The 20,223-nt window shown below is 35.7% G+C and overlaps 1 protein-coding gene across 1 annotated transcript in view; it reads right to left on the bottom strand.

Moving 5' to 3' along the window:
• LOC127840534 (adhesion G protein-coupled receptor A3-like) overlaps nt 1-20,223 on the bottom strand; it is a 93,086-nt gene that overhangs the window by 37,424 nt on the left and 35,439 nt on the right. The window contains exons 3-5 of the mRNA XM_052368949.1: nt 10,875-10,946; nt 3,272-3,343; nt 833-904 (exon numbers count right to left, since the gene is read on the bottom strand). Of these exons, the coding sequence (XP_052224909.1) occupies nt 833-904; nt 3,272-3,343; nt 10,875-10,946 (216 nt within the window). The remainder of the gene's footprint in view (nt 1-832; nt 905-3,271; nt 3,344-10,874; nt 10,947-20,223) is intronic.

Raw genomic sequence — 20,223 nt, 5'->3', positions numbered from 1 at the left:
CACCCTTTGGACTCAACAGCAAAGAACTTTAATGGACCACATATTACTAAGTGACAATGCAGTTTTACAGAAACCCCACCAATATTGTGTAATCAGTTGGAAAGCATGATTCAAGGGCCTGTTTGGTAAAATTATAATATTGACTACTGACACTAATCTTATTATGTATTGAACTTTATCAATGATGATCACTGGCAATTATTACAGATTGTTTCAGATGTTTAATGTGTTCTGTTTTCAGGCATTAGAGATATGGACCCATTTACAGACACAGTGACAAAACACAGCATAATAATTGCCAATAAAATGAAAATCTTTTTGGTTAAAAACAAATCTTAAACGGGAAGGCAATTCACTGGATGTTCAATCTGCTATAGTACCTACATGTACTTGCAATCTTTTCAGGAAAGGTAACTCTGTTAATGTTACATCAGGTACAGTTACTTTTAACAATCTTTTAAGGGCAGGCAACTTAACAAATGGTCAATCAGGTAAATTAATTAATCAATATCTTTTATGGGAAGGTAACTCATTGAATGTTCTATGTACAGTTACTACTTACAATCTTTTAAGGGAAGGTAACTCATTGAATGTTCTATATACAGTAACTACTTACAATCTTTTTAGGGAAGGCAACTCATTGAATGTTCTATGTACAGTTACTACTTACAATCTTTTAAGGGAAGACAACTCATTGAATGTTCTATGTACAGTTACTACTTACAATCTTTTAAGGGAAGGCAACTCATTGAATGTTCTATGTACAGTTACTACTTACAATCTTTTAAGGGAAGACAACTCATTGAATGATCTATGTACATTTACTACTTACAATCTTTTAAGGGAAGGCAACTCATTGAATGTTCCATCAGGTACTGTGTTCAGCTTGTTGAAAGACAGGACTCTGAAAACAAGTAAACATGTGTCCGTACAATTACAGAATGCCATTAATTTTTAATACACAATAACCAATAAACATAACATTTAATCTGGCTATTATAACCACAGCTGTTTCATAGCTTGTACTGGTAAACAGTTTTAAGCTCAGGTTTCTGTACTTAAAGGGTTGGTGAATTTCCTTTAAACAGAACCAGCAACGAAAACATTTCCATGAGAACAGAGAGGTTTCAAGAATCCATTGATTTATGGTCTTTTTTTAAAGATTGATAACTTTTCACTTAAATGACATTTAAGAATGGCAAAATTAAATAATGTAACTTGCGTTAGATAGAATTAAATAGAGGAATAACACATTTTATTACTTAGCTAGTATGTATGCACACACACAATTACAATTTAGGTAAAAAAATATTCACTGATTTTGTTACAATAAAAGAACAACTGCCACAAACTGTGCAGCACATCAATTCTAATATGAATGGAAAACGAACAAACCCTTCACTAATTTTATTTGCCTAATTAGACGGGCAAACAGGTCTCGAGGCATCTCTGTCAGAGAAGCATTCTGCAGAATAATGACAAGTATCGACTGCAGCCATTTAAAAGGGCATGGAAATATATTGACATGTCCTGCAATTTGCATGAAAACAATGTTCAGCACTCAAGGGATGGTGCAGTTTTTCATTCTTATCTCAGGCTCTCAATCATATTGGCAATCAAGTGTCAAATTGAATGGAAAACTCAATTTAGTACCACCTATGTTGACAGCTTTTTTTGCAGAGGTCAATGAAGAAAACCAGTTTAACATTTTATAAGAAACAAAATGTCTTCACGGAATGTAACATGTGTCTGTTCGAACTGCTGGGTTCCGGAGGGAAAATGCTAAAATACTTTAAATGAAATACGACTGCTTTCACAATAATAAAACTGTTAAGTAACACATTTTCTATAAGTATACAAAGCTTACTTAATTTGATTTATATAATTCAGTTATAGTTTTCTTCTATATTTAACCCTTTGAATGCTGGGAAATTTGTCTTCTGCTAAAATGTCGTCTGCTGAATTTTTAAAATTAGCATTTTCTTCGATTTTTTTCAAAGAATACTATCAGGATAGCAAACAGTTTGGATCCTGATGAGACGCCACGTTTTGTGGCGTCTCATCTGGATCCAAACTGTTTGCAAAGGCCTTCAAAATTCGGTTCCCGCACTGAAAGGGTTAAACAGTCTGACAGGGATTTCAATTGAAGCAGAATCCTGCTTTTTGATGCAAGCATTTTGCAATTTTTCACTTTTGACTCCTGCAAATTATCAACCTTGCATCATTTTGATGCAAATGTCACCATAAAAATAAAATAAAAAATATTTTATATTATGAAAATGTCGTTCTTTAGTTAATCTTAAGCAAGCAATTTATACAAAGAAACATTTGCTGAGCAATCAACAAAATATCTAGCAACAAAATATCTAGACTTCAGTATTTTGACCTCTGAAAATTTCATTTGACCACTTTCAACCACATGGTCATTTGACTCCTAGTTTTCAAAAGCTATTGAAATCCCTGCAGTCAGTTTCTAGGTGACTTGCAAAAATTGTATCATCATATTTTGTGTTACACCCAGTACATCACAATTCCTTAACAAACGACTCGTGTACCGTGCTCTGCAATTTACTAAACTTCAGCTATCGCAGTTCATTATCTCAGTTTATCGATAAACATACAAGTTTATTTCATATTTCCAGGCACAAGATCTTTCCCGAGGAATTCAATCATATCATAAAGTCTTGGCAAAAAAAGAGATAATTTATAACACAGCCTGGTAACTACAAACCCAGCAATATAACAGAATATTAAGCTGAAGCTTTGTTGAGCTACTCAGGCTTCCTCCAGGCTGTGCAATATGCAAACCTGGTTCACCATGGAAGTGCTTAGAGTATTATCGACTGGGTTAACAGATTCATTGTGCCAAGAAATTCCAGAGCGCCTGTTACCTTCCCAATACTGAAGGCACACAGGGTGTTGAGCACTAACTGCATGATGGTATTTATATTTCCAAATTGCTAGAATTCATTGGGGAAGACAGGTGCAAAACTCAGCCGAGAAGAGTAGTTGTTATTTTTTTAAATCATTTATACAGCAGCACAAAATCGCTTGTGGAAGTGGGTGTTTATATAGAAACTGTCATTGCTATAATAATGACTCAGGATTCAATTAATGTTTCATTATAGAAGCCTGGATTTTTTTGTTGGCTCTGGAATACATATTAATGTCTGAACGTTTGATTGCCTAGATATTGCTGATGGGGAACACTTCATGCACCCCTGGGGCGTAGGGTGGGGTAGGTTGGTGGCTACCATGGTAACTGACTTACAGTTTTTCAAGTTTTGGTAAACCCGTGAAAATGCTGCTGTTGACACTGCCCAGCTTGTTCTTAGACAAATCCCTGCAAAATAAAAAATGCCTTTAATTTATATTGTAATTTATGTAATGGTATTAGCTACGATACTGTTAATTTCTCTCTCATATTTAAGAAATGTTAATATAGAGATACATGCACATATATCAAACAGGTTTTTTTTTTTCCTTCATATACTTGTACCGGGGAACGGTACCTTTCCCATAGCCTACCGGAGGCTTCCCAATTTTAGCACCGGACCTTTCCCAATCTCCATATCTACTGTTCCCAACAATCCTAGGTGCCGTTCCCAATCTCCAGTGCCTTTTATTTTCGCTGGAAATATTTTTTGAAATCGTCGAGCCATTTTTTTTTCGCCGGACATCGTTGCGTTCTAAAGTAAACAAAACTCTTCAAAGGGGCGCAACTCTAACCGTTGTGTAAAAATGTGACTGGATTACATAACCGCGATGAGTGATCGATTTTTCCCGTGAAAGAATTCCATTGTAAAGACCAGTCTTCCTTACATCAATAAAATTTATCAACACTAATTTTTGTTGACATTAAAAAAAAATGTCACCGTTTTGAGTTAAATGCTCATATTACTTAAGATCTATGTATAGATTTTTTAAGTTCCAAATCCGGACAGAAACTATTCGGATATGGATGTAAACAAATAAAAGTTTAACTTAAAATTAAAAACAAGAGCTGTCAGAGGACAGCGCGCTCGACTATTCGAGAGCTTGACAGTATAACGTAAGCCATCATGGGGGGGGGTATAATGTAGGTGTGTGATCATTTAATAGATGATCTTTCAAAAATAAGAAAACAAAAATTATTCTGGGGGGGGGGGGGGGCGTGGGGGATAGTTTGGGTGGAGTGCATTGTGGCATGTCAGGTAAGTGTTGTTTTGTCAAACTTTAACATAGACTTATCAATAATATGCATATTCTAAGTATAAAAGGGGCCATAATTCTGTCAAAATGCTTGATACAGTTGTCTGCTCTTGTTTATAGGTTGGGGTCATGATGGTTAACAAGTATGCAAAATATGAAAGCAATATTGCAAGGGATGTTGAAAATATTTGGAGTAGGACGCAAACTTTAACATTTGCACGCTCACGCAAACGCCAACGCCGGGGTGAGTAGGATAGCTCCACTATACATGTATTTCATATATAATAGTCCAGCTAATAATAAGACATGTGTGTAAAATACTATAGTTATTTACATTATATACATTAGCATTTTATGGCAGATGATCTTAATATCTTATTTGATGATTTGAAAAAAAAATCATAACAAAATATAAGACTAACCTTTGAAAATAGTTGTTAAAGCATTCCACATTAAAAACACATTTTGGTTAACGGGGTATGTGTGGCTATTCTCACTGTCTATTGTTGAAAGATTTCAAACCAGTCCAACTTCATGTTCCATTGGTGTTGTTTTTGTTTTGTGTTTAAAGTTTTTAATTTAACTCACATAAAACATTGCAGGGCTTGTAAGACTTTTAAGGGCTTAAACAAAAATATTATATTTTTTATGCAACATCAGTGATTATGCCTATCACTAGAAGATTTGTTTTTCCATTGACAGGCACATTCCTACTGAAGTGGCAATAACACAATTTTCACATGACATGATATGATTGTCAAAATAACATCACTAGTAGTTTTTCTGTTAAAACCTAGAGCTTAACATGCTTTGTGATGCCTAATATAGCCCCTAATGATACATGTAGATAAGATGCCTTTTAAAGATTCCCTATTCATCAATTATGCGACTCGAATTTTTCTCAATTCATTGATTTGCGACTCTTTTTTTTCCCAATTTGAAGATTTCACGGCTCGAAAAATTCCGAGTTGTAGAGGTACAGGTACCTTTCCCCTTTGGGGAAAAAAACGCTGTCAAAGATCAAAATATGGTGCAAAATAGGATAGTAAGTGGTGCATCTTTGTGTCCCATTAGGAGTCTAATGAATGGTTAACAAAGTAAAGTATTTTGCAATATCTGACATGGCTTTCAGACAAAACTGACTCCATGGAAAATGCTGGGCGTATATGTTTATAAACATAACATAAACTGAAAATATTTACACATAAAACTGATATGTTTGACAGTCCCTGTCAATGGCTTACATATGGACCTCCACTGTGGGGAGACACCACACTTTACATAAAGCACATGGCAACTATCGGGTAGGCTAAAATCAAAAAAATAAATGTGCTGTTTGCATTCAGAATACCATACTGTTTTAAATTATAACCATATCATCTGATTTTCTTTTAATCAATCATTATTATTGATACTTTTGAATTTTGAGAGCATTAATATTTACATAGATACAAAAAACAACAACACAGGTAATGAATTTCTGAGAAGCCCTATGCATTATCAATCAAATTTTTGCTATTCATGACATAACCAATTTATCCACATAGAATGTGCCTTCAACCATTTTTTGTACACATCTAATTTTTCAGAAGTTTTGAACAAATTTGCCTTAAATGCTTGGAAGGTAAGATACTGGACAGCGAAGAAAGGATAAGAAAGATATGGTGATCTTCATCAGCTCATTGACTAAAATCCTGGTAGAAACAGCCTACTAGCCTGTGAGCCAGAGTCAGGTCAAAATGGCTCTTATGACCGTCTAACCTTGCATGACTAAACGTAGGTACAACCTGATTAGAGTCTAGGCTGCATGATGGAATAGGCTGGTCTGCAGCGATGCTTGCTGCATATGGCTTAAGACCCATTTTTGCATGTCCCTGCTCATATGATGTCTGCCTTTTGACACACAGCTCCTGGGATCAATCCCCTCTTTGCAAAGACACCAACAACAGGTTCTTCCCAGGAAGTGTTATTTTATGTACTTTTTGCTGGTTCAACAAATAACATTTAACCCTTTACCTCTTACATACGTTTATTTACAAATTTGAAGTGCCTTATATAGAGAGTTAAATTTAATTAAAGACCTAAGTTCTTTTAGATTCAGAGCAGCAAACAGCATAAAACCTGAACAGGCTGTGAGTTACTCACAGGCTGTTCTGGTTTTATGTGTCTCCACATAGCCATTTTCTTACTTTGCTTCTGTGTTGGAAAGGGGTAATATTCAAACCTTATAATCCAACGGAACTTATAAACATTCATATAATTTCACCAAGTGCAATTATCAAGGTTTCATATTTTAAAGTATTTTAAAACCTTCACTATAAGTTCAGAATACAGTTAGGTTGGGTATGTTAAACAGTGTCTTGAATTCGTTTGAACCACATTATAATTTTCATTCACCTTTAATTATGGTGTAATTACAGCTATAATGTTGTCTAAAGAGATCCTTTTCAGAAGGTAATTGAAATCTACATCAATCATTATCAACGTTGAGAAGCTTTTAAAATACATGAAAAGAACATCTCTGCACTTCTTCTTGCTCTGATAAGATGTGTATTATTGTATAATAAAAATGTTAAACCATTAATCTAAATGCAGGCATTCCTATTTCAGTTTCATTCATAGATGCTGGGTGTACTTTTGCTAACTGACAGGAGAAATTTGATGAGGACACCATATGTTAAAGTACTTTGAGAGATACTTTATTACAACAGAATACAATTTTTTGTGAAACATTCCCCAAGATTAGCCTGTGCAGTTTGCACCGGCTAAATGGCTTGACTGGATTTGTGTTTAGAAGGCAGTTCCTTTAAAATCTGAGTAGAAATTTGTGTAAAGCAATGTCCCAGATTCGCCTCTGCGGACTGAACAGGCTAATCTGTTACAACACTTTTGAGCAGATGCATTCTTGAATTGAGCCCGCTTTTCTAAGACCATGGTTCAAAACAATGTTAACCCTTTCCCACCTTGAAGCAAAGTAAAAATGGCTATGTGCAAACGGCATAAAACCAGTCTGTTCAGGTTTTATGCTGTTTGCTGCTCATCAGTTCCTAAGGTTTAGAGATGAAGCCTTAAAAACTTGAAAATGGTAAGAAAGGTCTTCAATTAAAAACAAGAGCACCGCATAACAGGTGCCAACGCACGGTGTGGAAAAGCTTGTCAGAAAAAAATTAATATATATTTTTTTTTTTAGAGGTCACAGTGACCTTGACCTTTGACCTAGTGACCCAAAATTAAGAGTGGCGTGTAGAACTCATCAAGGTGCATCTACATATGAAGTTTCAAAGTTGTAGGTGGAAGCACTTTGATTTTAGAGCCTATGTTTAAGTTTTATATTAGAGGTCACAGTGACCTTGACCTTTGACCTAGTGACCCAAAAATGGGTGTGGAGTGTAGAACTCATCAAGGTGCATGTACATTTGAAGTTTCAAAGTTGTAGGTGGAAGCACTTTGATTTTAGAGCGAATGTTAAGGTTTATGTTAAAGTTTTATATTAGAGGTCTGGTCACACCCCTGCGAAACGTTTTAGAACAGTTCTATAAAATTTCTAGATTTGTACTGGAACAAATGACTAGAAGTGTTCTGGAATCATCCTTAAAATGGTCTAGAATGATCTAGAACAGTTGTTAAGCATTAAATGAGAAAAATTTGTAGAACAAAAATTCTAAAACAGTTCTGAAGGTTTGTTCTAGAACAATTCTTGACCCATTGTTCTAGAACTATTCAAGAATTGTTCTTGTACACATTTCCAGAACTGTTTTAGAATAATTGTTCTAGAAATTATTTTCATTTAACGTTCAACAACTGTTCCTTAATAGTTCTAAAACATTTTCAGTATGGTTACAGAACAGTTCTAGTCAGTGCCCTAGAACTGTTCAAGGACATTTTCAGAACTGTTCTATAATGCTTCTTCCAGACTTATCTGAAGCAAACCTTCAGAACTGTTCTACACATACTGGTCGTGTACGTAATTCCGGACTGTACGTAAAAAATCGGCCACCTGTGTTTAATCATTTTCATGATCTAAACACACATGTCTTGAATATTTAAGAACAATCAACTTGAAAACCAACCCTAATCTCAATATTTTGCAAGTTAAAAGCATATCACTGTAAACGTTTGCATTAAAATGTCTCAAACATAACACAAGATATTCCTGTCATGGGAAAAGTGCCGTCATTATCCATAGAAAAAATTATATTCATATAAGAAACAAATATATTTGATAAAATAATTATAATTTCTATCTGATTAACTTTAATTAAGGTATTTTTAATTAATTGTATACAAACATACATTTAAAACAAAAAAATCAGGACCTAAATATAAACTTTTAATATATGAATTACCTCCCTTGATTTGAATATAAATAGTTTACATGTTGTAAAATTAAATATAAGCGTTTACTAAAAATCCACACTAAAGTCAACTTTTCAAACAAAATGTTTTTACTTTCTTAGCTATGTTAGTAAAAATTGATTAAAACTAGTGAAAATAAATATTTTTTAGGAATTTGCAGTTCCCCATTATCTGTGCAGGCCCGTTAATATTTATTAAAATAGGTAGGGGGAGTAACTGGTATAATAATGTCGCATATTTTTTAAGTTTCAAGTCAAAAGTTGTGTTTGTGTAAACCTTTATTAATACTCTTAAAATGAGGACATTCGTCTAAAGATATTGCTTTGAAATTGTACCTGCAGATAAACCTGAAAAGTGGCCGATTTTTTAGGTACAATTGCCCTACGAAAATTGATAGTTTATATGTCATTAATTTCTGTTCATAAAAGTAACATACACTGATCTAATTCTATTGAAATTTTCATGCTAGGCGAGTTTTGAACCCAGGATTATATATGTGAAGTTTAGTTTTAACAAGTTGCCTAAAACAAAAGATGTTGTTAAAATAGTCCCAAAAGTGGCTGGAATTACGTACACGACCAGTAGTTCCAAGTGTACTATTCATCAGGATTAACCTGATTACCTTAACATTATTAAATAAAGAATATATAAGAAAATAGATAAACTTTATTTAGCTTCAACAATATACTTCAAATAGTTACAGAATTAGAAAAAAAGCATAATATTGTTGACATCAATATTATGTATAAACAATAAGTATAATTAATATGTGAAAGAACATTTTAAAGGGAGGAAATTCCCTTAACTAGATGGAGGTAATATGTAGAACAATTGTAGAACAATTGTAGACCTTCAGGTTCTAGACCTGTTCTATGTGTTCTTATTCCCCATAAGAACTTTTGTAGAACTTACTGGTTCTTAAAGAGTTCTAAATGTGTTCTTGAACTACATTTTAGAACATTTTTAGAAATTTCTTGAACTTATTTTGTCCTTGAAATGTTCTAAAAATGTTCTTGACTATTATTGGGACAGTTTCAGAACTAAGCCATGTGACACAAATGTTCTGGAATTATTCTAGATTATATTTTTTTTGAGGTCACAGTGACCTTGACTTTTGACCTAGTGACCCAAAATCAGGTGTGGCGTGTAGAACTCATCAGGAAGCATCTACATATGAAGTTTCAAAGTTGTAGGTGGAAGTACTTTGATTTTAGAGCCTATGTTAAAGTTTTAAATTAGAGGTCACAGTGACCTTGACCTTTGACCTAGTGACCCAAAAATGGGAATGGCGTGTAGAACTCATCAAGGTGCATCTACATATGAAGTTTCAAAGTTGTAGGTGGAAGCACTTTGATTTTAGAGCCAATGCTAAGGTTTATGTTAAAGTTTTAAATTAGAGGTCACAGTGACCTTGACCTTTGACCTAGTGACCCGAAAATGGGTGTGGTGTGTAGAACTCATCAAGGTGCATCTACATATGAAGTTTCAAAGTTGTAGGTGGAAGCACTTTGATTTTAGAGCCAATGTTAAGGTTTTAGCACGACGCCTACGGCGGACGGCTGACGACGAGCTGGCTATGACAATACCTCGGGTTTTCTCCGAAAACAGCCGAGCTAATAACTTTCTAAGGGACTACAAATGCGTGAAAATACCAATGTAAGTGTTAAAGGGTTACATGTTGATCAATGTCTTCTTCTATTCTTCAGGGGTGTGATGGATGCCGTGGAGGGAGGAAGGGCAATAAGAATCTAGTTTCAACAGCATGCTATCTTGCTAAAGGGACTGTATTTACCAAGTCATTATATAATACAAATATAAGTAAGACTCAAGAAATCATGCTGAAGTAACTTGCAGGCTGTTCAGTTGTTATACTGTTTGCTGCTGATTAAGGGGTTGGAAACGAATCTTATCAAACATGCAGCTTTTAAGAAGGGTCTTAAATTCAATTTGATTTTCAAAGGGACTACAAACATATCTGAGTGGTGAAGTATAAAATCAATATCAGATGGGCCCATGCTTAACCTTTTCCCACTCAGAAGAATAGTGAAAATGTTTATGAGCAAACAGCATAAAACCAGAACAGCCTGCGAATACCTCACAGTCTGTTCAGGTTCTATGCTGTTTGCTGTTCACCAGTATCTAAGGGTTGGAAATGAAACCTTTACACCTTGAATCTAATAAGTAAGGTCTTAAATTAAATTTAACTTTTAATGGACTACAAATGCGTAATAATATGTATCTAAGTGGTAAAGGGTTAAATACGTATCTAAGTGGTAAAGGGTTAAATACATATCTAAGTGGTAAAGAGTTAAGTGTGTGAAGCTTACAGCCTCTGTAGCTGGCTGAGTCCCTCGAAGGCCCCGGGCTCTATCAGGCTGATCTGGTTCTCACTCAGGTCCCTGAAAACACACAAACATTAACAATATGAATATATATTAGCATACATTTACAAGACACAATCTAGGGAAATGGGGCTTAATGCATGTGCGAAAGTGTCATCCCAGATAAGCCTGTGCAGTAGGCATAGGCTAATCAAGGACAACCTTTACCATCTATACTGAATTTTTGCTAAGGATTTTTGTTAAGAAGAGACTTCCTTTAACCCTTTCCCACTCAGAAGCAAAGTGAAAATGTCTATGTGCAAACAGCATAAAACCAGAACAGCTTTTAGGCTGTTTGCTGCTCATCAGTATCTAAATGTTGGAAATGAAGCCTTTAAAACTTGAATCTAGTAAGAAACGTCTTTTATTATATTTAATTTTCTGAGGGACTACAAAGCGGTGAAAATAGGTATCTAAGTGGTAATGGGTTAAAGACAAAAACACACAATAATAGCGGAAAGTTTGTCCTTGATTAGCCTGTGCTGACTGCACAGGCTAATCTGGGACAACACTTACGCACATGCATTAAGCCCCTTTTCCCACCAAAGTAAACCCAACCAATGTCAAGGGCAGCAGAAGGCCAGTATTCACCAACCAATTCTTATACCTTAGTCTGACACTAAAGAATATAATTGAAACTTTTTGTTCCAACAGTATAATACATGTCCATATGATAGGGAACTTACTAAGGTAACTACACAATTCTTCAATAAGAACAAATTATATAGATTGTGACAATTTTATAGCCTGCATATATTAAAACAGTTGGATTTAGCTGGTCTATTCTGTATTGTAAAGATCAATTATATGTTGACGACTTCAGGCAAAGGTTGATAAAGAACGTCGCTTTAATTTTAACCCTTTCCCACTCGCAGTCTGTTCAGGTTTTATGCTATTTGCTAATCATCAGTATCTTAGGGTTGAAAATGAAGCTGTTACAATTTGAATATTGTAAGAATGGTCTTAAAATAAATTTTACTTTCTGAGGGACTTTCTAAGTGGTAAAGGGTTTAACACGTATCTAAGTGGCAAAGGGTTAAATACGTAAAGGGTTAACTGCTAACAGAGGCTTGAAGTTGAAGAACTAACAATTGCAGAATAAACAAACAGTTTGATTTAGCAGGTTTTCATACAATTATGTTTTGCCCTATCTCATTGAGTCACTTATTGCACTTGCAACGCTGCTTACTCATGTAATTGGCACTGTTTGAGATAGGGATACCTTGTCAGTGAAGCCCTACAATTTCATGAGTTTCTTCTTCCATTCAAAATTATAATGGCTTAATAAAAAGATCATGTTTCAGATTATGATATTAACTACAAAATGATATCAACTAGTATAAAAATATTATTCTTCTGGGACATGCCAACATTTACTATAATGAACATCTTCAACTGCTCATGTGAAACACTGGTTCTTTGAGTAAGAGACTATAAAATTCCTACCAGTATGTTGCTTGTTGGAATATGGATGAAACATCAAAAATCCCTTTTTGATGAAACTGATAAGAAATCAGAATGAACTGAAATCACCACGGACCTAATGGCCATGACAGACGCTAATTGACATGATTTTATTTCAAAACTCAAATTTTCCAGCATCCCAAGGCACAAAAACCATCAAAGGAATCCATTTTCTTTTGGTTGGAAGATCAACACAGGGGCATCAAAGCGGGGAATGTTATTTATTTCCCTCACAATGAGATAGCTGAAAACTCTTCCCAAAGTCTTGAATGAATACATGTGTATTTTGTGTTTTGCTACCCATAAAACTTGGAGTAACACATTTTCAGGATGTTCTTCGATTGTTATTGTACTCCATAGCTCTCTGGGCTACTAGACATTATACAGCTTTCCTTCCTTTATGTCATACATGAGTAAAACTGATTCCAGCAAACAGATTCATAAAGCATAAGTGACTAAGGAATTATGCATTCCTTGAAACCTTCTTAACAGCCTCTGCTCTGGGTAAACAGGGTTTAATGTATTTGCATTACATATCTCCACAGATTAGCCAGTGCAGTCTGAACAGGTTGAACAGGGAGTCAGTAATTTCGTCTTTTTTGTATTTTTCATTTAAGGTAAATCTCTTCTTAACCAAAATCCAGTTTAGGCCAAAAGTGTTGTCCCTGATTAGTCTATGTGGACTGCGCAGGGCTATTCTGGGAGGACACTAGTCTATGTGGACTGCACAGGGCTATTCTGGGAGGACACTATTCTGTGTGGACTGCACAGGGCTATTCTGGGAGGACACTAGTCTATGTGGACTGCACAGGGCTATTCTGGGAGGACACTAGTCTATATGGACTGCACAGGGCTATTCTGGGAGGACACTAGTCTATGTGGACTGCATAGGGCTATTCTGGGAGGACACTATTCTGTGTGGACTGCACAGGGCTATTCTGGGAGGACACTAGTCTATGTGGACTGCACAGGGCTATTCTGGGAGGACACTAGTCTATGTGGACTGCACAGGGCTATTCTGGGAGGACACTAGTCTATGTGGACTGCACAGGGCTATTCTGGGAGGACACTAGTCTATGTGGACTGCACAGGGCTATTCTGGGAGGACACTAGTCTATGTGGACTGCACAGGGCTATTCTGGGAGGACACTAGTCTATGTGGACTGCACAGGGCTATTCTGGGAGGACACTAGTCTATGTGGACTGCACAGGGCTATTCTGGGAGGACACTAGTCTATGTGGACTGCACAGGGCTATTCTGGGAGGACACTAGTCTATGTGGACTGCACAGGGCTATTCTGGGAGGACACTAGTCTATGTGGACTGCACAGGGCTATTCTGGGAGGACACTAGTCTATGTGGACTGCACAGGGCTATTCTGGGAGGACACTAGTCTATGTGGACTGCACAGGGCTATTCTGGGAGGACACTAGTCTATGTGGACTGCACAGGGCTATTCTGGGAGGACACTAGTCTATGTGGACTGCACAGGGCTATTCTGGGAGGACACTAGTCTATGTGGACTGCACAGGGCTATTCTGGGAGGACACTAGTCTATGTGGACTGCACAGGGCTATTCTGGGAGGACACTTCACGCACATGCATTAAAGGCAGTTTCCCAGGGCTGTACAAATAGCTATTCAGTATGTAAGTATACAATATGTTCTATGTAGGTTTTATATATACAAATTGTATATTAATAAAATACATTTAAAAATTGCCAATGCTTATGATTGAAATGATATTTTTTACTTTAAAAAAAGACAAATAAAAAATATATAAAATATAAAATATATAAAAAATATTTGGGTTGTGCTCTGTAAAAAAGGGTGTTTAATGTATCTGCATACAGTATCATCCCAGATTATCCTGTACAGTCTGCACAGGCTAATAAGGGACTACACTTTCGGCTTTTATGATATTTTTCGTTTCAAGAAAGTCTTATCTTAGCAGAAATCCAGTTTAAGCAGAAAGTGTCGTCCGACGAGCCTGTGCGGACTGCAAGTACAGGGACGACAATTTACACACATGCATTTAACCCCCTTTTCGCAGAGCAAGGCTCATATATAATGTTTTATGAGACCTGTACTGTAATAACTAAATAAGTTCATTAGCTGTGTCCACACAGGCTAATCAGGGACAACACTTTCCTCCTACACTTGTTTTTGCGAAGAAGAAACTTTATTGAAACGAAAAATATCATAAAAGCGGAAAGTGTCGTCCCTGATTAGCCTGTGCGGACTGCAACTCAAGCTGACTGATTTTACGCAGTTTAAGATGTCTAGTTAAAATATGTATATGCTGCAAGGAGATGTTTGCCCTAATGTGCAGATGCGATCTCAGGCCAATTTCCATAAATTGTCAACTGAGGTTTTACTTGAATTTTGTCGAGAGCTTAACCAATCTTCAATAATGAAGTTCCTGGTCAAATTATGTTACAAAAATGTATAAGGCTGAAACAAGCAAACTGATAAATCTACATGTCATTGCAGATAAAAACAAGAGCTGTGTTTGTGAAACACAATGCCCCCTACTGCGCCGCTTTGAAGCCATATTTTTGACCATTGACCTTGAAGGATGACCTTGACCTTTCACCACTCAAAATGTGCAGCTCCATGAGAAACACATGCATGCCAAATATCAAAATGCTATCTTCAATATTGCAAAAGTTATGATCAAGGTTAAAGTTTTGGGACAGAATGACAAACAGACAGAATGACAGACAGACAGGCCAAAAACAATATACCCCCCCCCCCCCCCCCCCGATCATTTGTATGAATAATACACTTATGTACATTTAGCTGTACAACTACCCACAAATAGGTTAGAGTCCACGAAGACTTCTGATTTGCAAGAAACTTGTTATATGTTGTATGCACTGTAAAATGAGGACATCCTTTATATTTTACACCAATAAATGAGGACTCCACACTTGTCAATATAGTGAATATGCTTCTACATCATTATCTGTTAACAAAGCAAGTAAAAATAACTTGTAAAATAGAAAAGTCCTATTAGTCATCCGATTCCTAGCAATTTTTCGGCGTAAGCTGTATTACGCCAGCTTTTCACCTTGACTTGACCTTTGTAAGTGTCCAATAATACTCAAATAAAATTTCCCGCGGCTAGGTAGGAATGAATACACTTCATTTATTCCATTGGCTGATTTGAGTATAACACCAGAACATTGGAAACATATCCGCGTCTTTGTAACACTGTTTTACTGCATGAAACAATTTTATCTCTAATGAAAAGGCTCAATATATAGAACAGTTTTACAATCAACTTTCGACATAAATACAGTTTGTGCGTTCACCTTTTATTTTCAGAGAATTACCATAACAAAAGCGTTTATACTAAAGGCTATGTTGTCATATTGAGTACTTACTTGCATTGCATTTCAACTCGCGAGGTTTCGGGTCAATTCGCGGCCATTTGTGAAAGTCAGAGTTTATATACAGTTCATCACCGGAGTTCGCAGAAGGGGTTGCGATCATTGTGTTACACCGGTCTTACTGACAATAACGTAGTGACTGTAATGCATTGCATTCCAATCCGCAAGGTATCAAGGTCAGTTTGCGGTCAGTTGCAGAAATCTTTATATAAACGCCGTCTCGTAAACTTTGTGCACTTGAAGTCTGTTTTGATCAGAAAGATACTAAATAAAGATATTCGGCGATATTATTGTGGTATGTCAATCATCGATTTTTAATATGGTTTCAACATTTGCATGATAAGGACCAATTTTGATAAAATTAATTAGAAATATTTATCCATTTAGACCAGTTTATTAAGCTTGAGCACAATAATTCACTATACTATAATTATGCAATTAAATAAGGTTCGAGTATTGCCGGCTGACCTATATGCACTCGTTTATTTTCATGTTTCTTGTGTTTTTCTATTCTGTAAATATAGATATCTGAGTAATAATATCACATAAAGCAAAATAAGCCACGAAATCTGGCGCAACACCCCGTAATTGATTTGCTTATGATGTAGCTAAGAACTGCGCAGAAAAAAGGCATCCGCTACTTTTTATCTCATAGGGATAACTTTTGATCGTTCATAAACATCGACCACAATCAACGCCGTAATATCTTTTTTAAAGATATTTCTTGTTTAATATAAAATTCTTTCACAGCCCTATGGTTACCAATTATCAGGTACAGAGCTACCAAAAATATGGAAAGAGCCTACTTATGATTGGCAAGAAACATTCTTATATCTTGTATGCATATCCACAGCAACAAATGAGGACATGTTGTCCAATTGATACGTCCACACTTGTCAACAAAGGAAATATGCTTCAAAATCATTACTTGTTCACAAAACATGAAAAACAAATTACGGTAGCACGGGACTGACCTAGATGCTCAAGTAATCGCAGGTTTCGAGTAATCCATGGTATTATTTGTTTTCACTATTTCGGTTGGTGATGCTTAACTTCTGACCACAAACGCTTTATTTACATGTAAGACAATGCTTGGAAAAGAAAAGGCTTTGTAAAAAATCGCTTAAGGTTACAGTAAACTAAACTAAACAATAAGAATGATCGTTCATTCATTTAATTTAATCAACATACACACATAACACCTATATAATCAAAAATATTCAAACAATATTCAATGTACATGTAGTATATTTAAAATAGCACACAAGGTACGTACATGCGCATGAAAAAACAACACGAAAAACAACATGATCACTACACAGTTTGCATTTAAATTACATTCATATATTTTATCATAATTATCGATTGCTGGTAATTATTTAATTATCATTAAAACTGGGTAGCTTTTATCTGCATCTCAAAGGCTGACAATTTGCAGTGTTTCTCGACTGCGTCACACCTAATCAAGCGTTTTTTGTCTGCTTGATTGCGCTGTTTTCACAGCTCGAATATTATTAGCGATGACCAGACAAGAAAGTGTCTTCTAATAATTGTGGGTATTTTTATATAGAAGTTAAAGGAAAATGTTAGGGACTTCCTTTAATGCTCGAGTAATTGCCAGTTTTCGAGAAATCGCCAGCGCGAGTTATTGCAATTCTTCTGTAGTCAAATTTATTGGTCCCACTTGTCCTCCGATTCCTAGCATTTTTCAGCATGTAAAATGCTCTCAGGAACCCCTGGTGACTCATTACAAGCTACACACATAAAGGTTAGTCTATCACCACTAATGATCCGCAAAAAACATTGTTATGGTATCCCCTTGTGATGAGTAGCAGCAAATGGCATCATCTATCAAGTGGCAGGAAAATATGAAAACAATTACTGCAAGATGATGATAATATTTATCAGACCAGTTCCATACATCATAATTGTTTTGTTTCTATGAAAGGCTCTAGTGTTGCAAGATTGATATGATCTGTCGATACACAGTGCATCAATTAAACCATTAATGCAATTTAGTCAGACATTAATAAGAAATAATTGCAGTTTAGAATAACATATTATCTTTTGATATAATTTTATAATCACTGAGCCAGGGCTTGTGCACTGAAATGTTGAAAATGCAAACATCATTGGAAAACGAACATACATCAGTCAGGAAAACAAACATACATCCAGGCCTCGAAGAATCCACTCGACCGCTCGCATATGCGAGTGAAGTTGACGGTCGGGTGAGTAAAGTTTATTAAATACTCCACCGACTGGGCGAGTGCTGTTTTTCAAGTTGAGAAATATAAATTCAGTTCCAGAACTCCTGCCACATCGATACAAATTGCGAACAATTTTTCAAAAGAAAAAAAATAGGTTTAGTACACAAAGAAACTGCACTTTCGTTTTGACAATGAAAAATGACGTCACTGGCACAGTAGAAATTATTCTCGAAATCTGCTTCGCTCTTTTCGTAGGTGTCAGTGCTCTTAGCTAATCTATTAAAAGTGAAAAAACAGTTAAATATATTGGTCATTCCATGAAGAATATGTAATGTAAATATCAATAAAAAACAATACATAACTGGTTAATTATTAAATTTCTTATATTTAATTAAAAACAAGGGACAAAATTGTCACAAAACCAGGTTTTCATTGTGAAAAAAAAATCTGATAAAGGGAGAAAACTCAAACTGAACTTTTGAAATGAACAAACAAAATTAACCCCCTTTGTAAGTTTGTTTTTAAAAAAAAATCTATTTTTAGTCGTGGCGACCTTGACATTGGAGATATTGACGTGATTCTTTCGTGCGACACACCGTCCCATTATGGTGAACAAATGTGGCAAATGATTTTAAAATCTCACAATGAATGACATAGTTATGGCCAGTACAAGCTCATTTATGGCCATTTTTGACCTTTGAACTCAAAGTGTGACCTTGACCTTGGAGATATCGACGCAATTATTTCGCGCGACACACCGTCCAATGATGGTGAACAAATGTGCCAAATGATTTTAAAATCTGACAATGAACGACATAGTTATGGCCCGGACAAGCTTGTTCCGCCCGCCCGCCAGCCGCCAGCCAGCCAGCCAGCCCGCCCGCATTCGCCAATCTAATAACCAGTTTTTTCCTTCGGAAAACCTGGTTAATAAACAGAAAAAATAATTATTTATAAACAAAAAGTTTACAAAAAGGTTCTGGTTGATCATAACTATAAATATAGATATATATTTTTTTAAAGGCAGGGCGAGTAAATTAAAGTGAAGGGCGAGTGGATCATTGTCAGGCTTACTGGCCCTGCAGGGCGAGTGGCTCTGGAAAAATTCTTCAAGGCCTGCATACATCCATGGAAAACAAACATACCTGTACATCAGCAGAAAACACACACACATCAGCAGAAAACAAACATTCATCAGCAGAAAACAAACATTCATCAGCAGAAAACAAACATACATCAGCAGACCAATCATACATCCATGGAAAAACAAACATAGATCAGCAGAAAGCAATCATACATCCATGGAAAACAAACATACTTCAGCAGAAAACAAACATACATCCATGGAAAACAAACATACATCCATGGAAAACAAACATACATCCATGGAAAACAAACATACTTCAGCAGAAAACAAACATACATCCATGGAAAACAAACATACATCAGCAGAAAACAAACTAACATCAGTGGTTAACAAAAATGCATGCTCAAGGCGTGTAGAAATTTCAGCAAAAGAGCTCCATTAAACCCTAAAATTATTGGGTAACTATAAACAATTTGTTTCTTATATTAATACCTATTACACTAATGATTCAATTATTTTTCTTTAATGACATATCATATATAAAAATGAACCATTTTGTAGCCTAGAACAGTGAGGAAGCATTAAGCATATCTTTGAAAACTTGTTCAACACTCTTGTGTTGATAGAAAGAACCTCAGAAATCATCACTCTGTTACTGTCAAATCATTTATATTCAGCAGCATAAAATTGTGTGTTAAAAAACCCACAGACTTTTTGCATTCAAATGTAAATTCGTGCATTTCTGGTTTCGGAGCAAATATGAGGAATTTGTGTTGGTCATTTTCTGAAGTGTTTGTGCTAAATTCCTAGATCGGTTAGCCCTCGGAATCAAACAAAACAAGAGATGTGTTTGTAAGAAACACTAGGCCTCCTACTGCACCGCTTTGAATACATATATTTGACCTTTGACCTTGAAGGATGACCTTTACCTTTCACCACTCAAAATGTGCAGCTCCATGAGATACCGTATTTTACCATGTATAGCGCGCTCCCATGTATAACGCGCATGCGATTTTTTAAAGCCAAAATGGAGAAAAAAAAGAATTCAAGACCAAAAACCTGAAAATTGGGCCGAAAATGGCCACCATTCTTATATTGCGCAATCATTTAATCTAAGTTTTTCGGGCGCTTAATTTTTTG

Source organism: Dreissena polymorpha, chromosome 8 (assembly GCF_020536995.1).
Source record: "Dreissena polymorpha isolate Duluth1 chromosome 8, UMN_Dpol_1.0, whole genome shotgun sequence".
Lineage (NCBI taxonomy): Eukaryota > Metazoa > Mollusca > Bivalvia > Myida > Dreissenidae > Dreissena > Dreissena polymorpha.
Note: the sequence above shows the minus strand (reverse complement) of the source record. Positions and strands in the feature narration are given on the sequence as shown.